This window comes from Phascolarctos cinereus, unplaced genomic scaffold (genome assembly GCF_003287225.1).
Source record: "Phascolarctos cinereus isolate Bilbo 61053 unplaced genomic scaffold, phaCin_HiC Scaffold_8;HRSCAF=390, whole genome shotgun sequence".
Taxonomy (NCBI): Eukaryota; Metazoa; Chordata; class Mammalia; order Diprotodontia; family Phascolarctidae; genus Phascolarctos; species Phascolarctos cinereus.
Genome location: NW_027556291.1, coordinates 14398765 through 14404493, shown reverse-complemented (window position 1 = coordinate 14404493; position 5729 = coordinate 14398765). Strand labels below are relative to the sequence as shown.

Here is a 5729-nt window from a genome sequence, read left to right as displayed (position 1 = left end):
CTAAAGTTCCATGCCCTCTGGGTATAAAAACAAGATTATTCTTTTAAATATAAGTTTTCTTCATGTGGCAATATCAGATCATATCAGAAACAGAATAAAATAGTTATTTCTAAATGATCATTTATTTAGAATATGAAAATAAATCTTGCTACATGATGAATCTTATTGCCTACAGGAAGGTTTGAATAATTAGACAAAGGATTTTTTTTTTTTTTGACCAAGCTGCTCCAAAAGCAATTCATTCTATGAGGATCATCCGGGCAGAAAACTAATTAAACCAGACACTAAAGGTACCTTTCTAGTGTATACATAAACCTTCTTCTTCTGTTATCTATATGAACATAAGGAAAAGAGAGAATGACATAATATTACAAGAAAGAAAAAGAAAAAGAATATAGTGCTAGAAAGCACATGAGTATGTAAAAACTCTGTCACTAAGCCAATTCATCTGCCAGGTTGGGCATAACAGTGAGACAAACAGCTTTAGAAAACCTATAGTCATCGGTTAAAGTAGAACACCATAAGAAGACTTCCTAGGAAAACAATTTCATTCTTCTATAGGAAAATTTCGTAAAACAAATATTTATGAATTTTATAATTTAGGGGAAAATAGAACTTTCTAAGTCTTTCTGTTTGAAAATATCTATTATCATAATAATCACAAGAAAAGAGGGGAACTGGTGTCATTAATGGCATGGTTTTATTAAAAACAAGGGAGAGAAAACAAAGTTCATACAGCAAGTCTGAGACAAAAAGCTTGAGAAGTGGAACACAGGTTTTCTTATCAGCCAGGCACTGGTCTGGTCCCCTAATCTTACTGATTGATTACATTTTTCCACTGTCATCAACTAGCAATGAAGTGGTCCCTATCATCCTTTACAAAGTTAATTTGTTGGTGGTATAATTATATACCTTATTAATTAATTCCACTGAGGGAAAAGTGTGTGTGGGAGGTGGGGTGGAGAGCAAGATTTGAATGAAATGACATAGGTCCAATATTACTAATAATTATGTGCCATTTAGTTGGGTGGGGAAAGTTGATGCCCCTTACAACAAAAGCAACGGTGTGACACACTACCTTAGCATATGTGCTTGGAAAGTAGCAAGGAAGGGGGGCAGCTAGGTGGCCCAGTGGATAGAGCATCGGCCCTGAATTCAGGACCTGAGTTCAAATCCGGCCTCAGACACATAACACTAGCTGTGTGACCCTGGGCAAGTCACTTAACCCCATTGCCTAGCCAAAAAAAAAAAAAGGTAGCAAGGAAAGACAGGTAGAGCCCACAAAATGTGTGCAACAACTAAAATTTCCATAGCCATTTAAGGTTTGTGAGGCATTTCATGTTAATTTCTTTATTTGAGCCAAAAAGCAAGCTTCTGAAGAAGGTATCACAGTTATCAGTAGCCTGAATTTACACATGAGGAAACAGTCTCTAACGTCAAACTGCCACCCAGGTTGGGGAAACTACCCTTCCTGGAGTGGGAATGAGGGCTGACTGTGGCAGTAAAAAGCTGGGTCAAAAGGGAGGTCACAGCTACCTGGAAAGCAGTTAGACATCTGGATTTCTTTCCCAATGGTATAGTGAATGGGGCACTAGATTTGGAGTCAGGAAGACCCAGGTTCACCTCAGTGGGTGGCTTCCAAGGTCCTTTCCAGCTCTACATCTATAACCCAAGTGGAACAGATATGTCAAAGATACTCTTATCTACAGATACCTCAATGCTCCCAGCACTCAGGTAACCTGTGAAAATCACTAGACGTGAAAAAAAGGCTCAACAACTTGAGAAAGGGCTCCACGAAGTCAAGTCTCCACCCCCCCCCCCAAAATACTGACTTGGCTCTTTAGCTTCCTTAACTATCTCTAACCTTCAGGTAATTCAGCTTTTATATGCGAGTAAGTTTGGGAGAAAGGGAAAGTCTCACACCACCAGTCATGTTATGCTAAATGGCTTCCTGCAGTGCTTCTGCTTATTCTCCCCTTTCCCTTTCGGCTGGAGTGAAGACAGAAAGTGAAAGTGAGGTAGAGGCCCTTTTGCTCTTCTTCTTGTTCTTAGCCCCAGACAAATCATGAATGGTTTTAGACCTTATGTTCTTTGCGTGGGATTCCCTAATAAGGTCAGTAAACAGGTTCCAAAGGGAGAGTTGGAAATCTTTGCTAGCACAGGTAACTTTCATAAGTAAAACAAAAAAGCACCACGTATTCTGAGGGGTTCAGACACAGAAGTTAGGGCTTGATAAGCTCTTGATCTCAATAAGTTAGGTAATAAATCTCTAATTTGAAAACCATTCTTCAAAAAAGCCAAGAAATCACATGGAAGGAAAATAACATAAGGAAATACATTTTCCAGGGTCCAAGTGTTTTCAGACGTTAGAGTCCGCCCACGGGAGAAAACTTCTAATTTGGGACTGGGAGAATATTTTGTCAGACACAGCCAGGAGGTGTCCGGAGAAGGGCCTGGCGTCCATGTGCTATGATCTCTTGGAGGACCTGGGGGATATTTAGCTTGGGTGGGATTTTCTAAAGCCAGACGTTATCCAGGATTTATGTGAGGGGGCTGGCTAGCCTTGCTTTGTTTGGCCCAGAGGCCAGCTCTAGGCACAGGGGGTGGAAGGCAGAGGCACACTTTCGTTGCACTATGAGAGGCACAGCGTCCAGTACTCAGTGGGGTGCCAGCTGTTCATGCCAGAGTACCTGTGAGTATCGTGTCTAACTAGGGGGGAGACCACTAGTGGGTGAAGAATCGCTTGTTTATAGTAAGACCAGAAGGGCAGCGAATGACCCCTGGCCATCACGCCTCAGGAAGTTCTTCTGAGAGACATGAGGTCAACATTGGAAAGGCACGTAGCAACTCAGAAGAAGCCCAACAGGCGTCTTCTCGAAGCCCGCCGTCCGCAAAGGTCAGCGCGCTGACCTCCAACAGCCAATCGGCGCCCGGGAGCGCTCTGACGTAGGCTTGGCGCTCTCCTCGTCAGCCCATTAAGCGCCAGCCTTGCCCTCCCCTCAGACCCTTCGGCACATGCAGCGGCAGAGCACACAGCTCCTGAGCTTTGACCGAAGCCTGAAGGCCTCCAGCAATCGAGGCCTCACCCTGAACCCCAGCCCCACTAATTCCAAGATGGATGGGCTGAGGAGATGGCGCGAGGCCGACCAAGGGCTTGCCACAGACTTCGTGAGGCGGCGCCAGGCAGCCTTAAGCAGGGAGGGGGCTATGAGCAGCCGCCCAAACTGGGCTGGCCAGCAGCAGCAGGAGGAGGAGGAGGCGGAGGAGATAGAGGTGGAGGTCGAGGCTCTGGCCTTGGCCACGGCCTCAGGCAGCCCCAGTGAGGCAGAGGAGCAGAGTGAGCTCGGGGCTCAGGCAGCAGCAGCACAAGAAGCAGCAGCAGCCGAGGTAGCAGCAGCCGAGGCAGCAGCAGTAGCAGCAGCAGAGGCCGAGGCTGAGGCTGAGGCAGCGGCCTTGGCCGACAGCGGCACCCTGGAGGACGACCAGATGGAGCTGGAGGATGAAGGCGACGCCATGGAGGAGGAGGAGGCCGGCGACGCCGCCTCCTCAGCCTTTTCCTCAGATCGTGGGCCCCAGACCATAGTCGACGACCAGGGTTTCCAGGAGGGGGAGGAGGAGATCGGCCTTGAGGAGGAGGGCGAGCGAGTGGCGGCGGCTGCGGCCTCGGCTGCAGCCCCCTTCCAGCAGCAGCTGCCCTTGGAGGGGGCATTTGGAGGGGGCGGGAGCGCCTGCAGAAACGGGGGAGGAGATGGCGGCTCCGGCCCCGGCTCCTTGCTGTTCGGTGCTGGGGTCGGGGCCCCTCCTCCCGGGGGGGCAATAGCCTGGCTGGCCCATGGGCGGGCGGGGTCCCCCTACACCGGGCCCCGAGGGAGCCACTGGAAGCGAGGTGTCAAGAGGCCTCGTGAGGAGCAGAGCCGGGGCTTCGCCAACGGCTTGGAAGGCAACCAGTTCGAGCCAGCGCAGGCTGCCGCGCTGCCTCAGCAGGCGCCCCAGCTCCCCGCGCTGCCCCTGCCAGCCCCGGCCCCTGAGGAGCCCTCCGCTTTCGGTCTGGGGAGGAGAATGCGCCTGGTGCTGCTGGGCAACCGGGGCCCCAACTAGGAGCAACAGAGGAAGACAAAACGGACCATGATTCCAGGTGAGGCGAAACCTCCCCCCGCGGGTGTTCCCCCCCATCCCCATCCCTGGCGAGCCGACCAAAGGCGGGACGGAGTGGGGGCAGGGACTGGTGGGGGGGTACCCCGAGACGGGGTGGGGGGGCTGGGGGGAGTGGGGGACAGAAACGGGAGGGGGTAAATGCAGAAAGAGAAAGGGTGGGGGAGGGAGAGGGAAGCAGCGAGGGGAGGGAAGAGAGGTAGGGAGACTAGAGAGGGGGGGAGGGAGGGTAAAGGCAGAAAGGAGCAAGAAGAGGAGGTGAGGTAAAGTGCCCCCTCACCGAAGGGCTTTAAGTAGAAGATGGTTCAATAGAGCACCTTGAGAATCATAAATTTTGACTTGGATACGACATTAGAGCATCTAGCCCAACAGCCTCATTTACGGGAAGAGATTTAAAAAAAAAAAAAAGCCCTCGGACCCGGGGAAGGGAAGAGGCTTATCTAGATCATTTGTATAGGCAGCTGGTTGAGTCAAGATTAAAAATCTTCTGAATTTAATACAACACTATTTAATACTGACCACTACTCACTTCCCATCGCTGGTAGAAGAGAGTACTTTGCAAAAAAAAATGTTAAATGTAAGCTTTTTTATTATTATTCATTATGCGTCTCTGGAAATGAATAGCCACCTGCTTAAAAATGTCGTGCAGGTAGCTCCTGCTTACAAGGGAGAGGCTGGATTCTTCTGAGGTTCTTTCCAACTCTGAGATTTTACAGCTCTATGATATTCATTTAAAGGCCCTTCCAAATTCTATGGTGCTATTCTATGCCTAGAAATACAAATCTTACCTTTATGCTTTTAATAGACTCTTTGAATTATATTTGAATTATATTATTATTGTGGCATAGCAGATTAAGATATAAAAGGGTAGACTATATACTCTATCTATATATATTTTAATAATCTTTTTTCCTGCATATTACAAAAATATATGCATCATTTGAATAAATATGTAATTATTTGATTCATATTTATGAACACTAGTGTATCTGTACAATCACAGAGTACCTAGAAATATGGTCCTTCCCTTAAAATCTGAACAGTTGACTCTTTCCTCTACAATTCAGGCATTTTAGGAAACAATATGAATTAATGATGTTCTTGATTTTTCTCTGTGAATTTCTGAATTAGAGCATGAGGTCCTATTATCACTAAAATCACTATGAACATAGCTTGCTGAGGTGGGATTTCGGCCATATGCATGAATGCAGAATTTAACAGTTTGATATTTTATCACAGATAATATGTGAAGAAAGATGACAGCAGAAAGGTTTCAAGAGAAGATCTTCTTCCAAGGCCCTGCCATACTATGTTGTTGCTTCCTTTAAAAGAATATTCAGAAAATAAATAAAATTGAAAGTCAAAATACTGATTCAGTCTGTTATTTGCAGAAATAAATACAGAATGGTAGAGTTAGCATTATTTTGCAAACATTTCAGCATCTGTGCTGAAATGTATGAATATCTGTACATATGTACATATATGTGTATATGTGTACGATTGATAGGTAATATTAAGAACTTCTTTCTCTAGAACCAAACTGAGAACAAAGATTCCAGTAAAGTGAAGGAAAGGGC

At 46.7% G+C, this 5729-nt stretch overlaps 1 protein-coding gene across 1 annotated transcript; it reads left to right on the top strand.

The window, feature by feature from the left end:
• Nucleotides 1-2976: 2976 nt before the first annotated feature.
• LOC110192334 (uncharacterized) lies at nt 2977-5518 on the top strand. The gene is made up of 2 exons (XM_020963434.2): nt 2977-4135; nt 5392-5518. The coding sequence occupies exon 1, from the start codon at nt 3016-3018 to the stop codon at nt 4096-4098; it is 1083 nt and encodes a 360-aa protein (XP_020819093.1). The 5' UTR covers nt 2977-3015; the 3' UTR covers nt 4099-4135; nt 5392-5518.
• Nucleotides 5519-5729: the final 211 nt, after the last annotated feature.

Coding starts and splice junctions, on each gene's coding strand:
- LOC110192334 (XM_020963434.2), top strand. CDS start 3,016: ATGCAGCGGCAGAGCACACAGCTCCTGAGCTTTGACCGAAGCCTGAAG.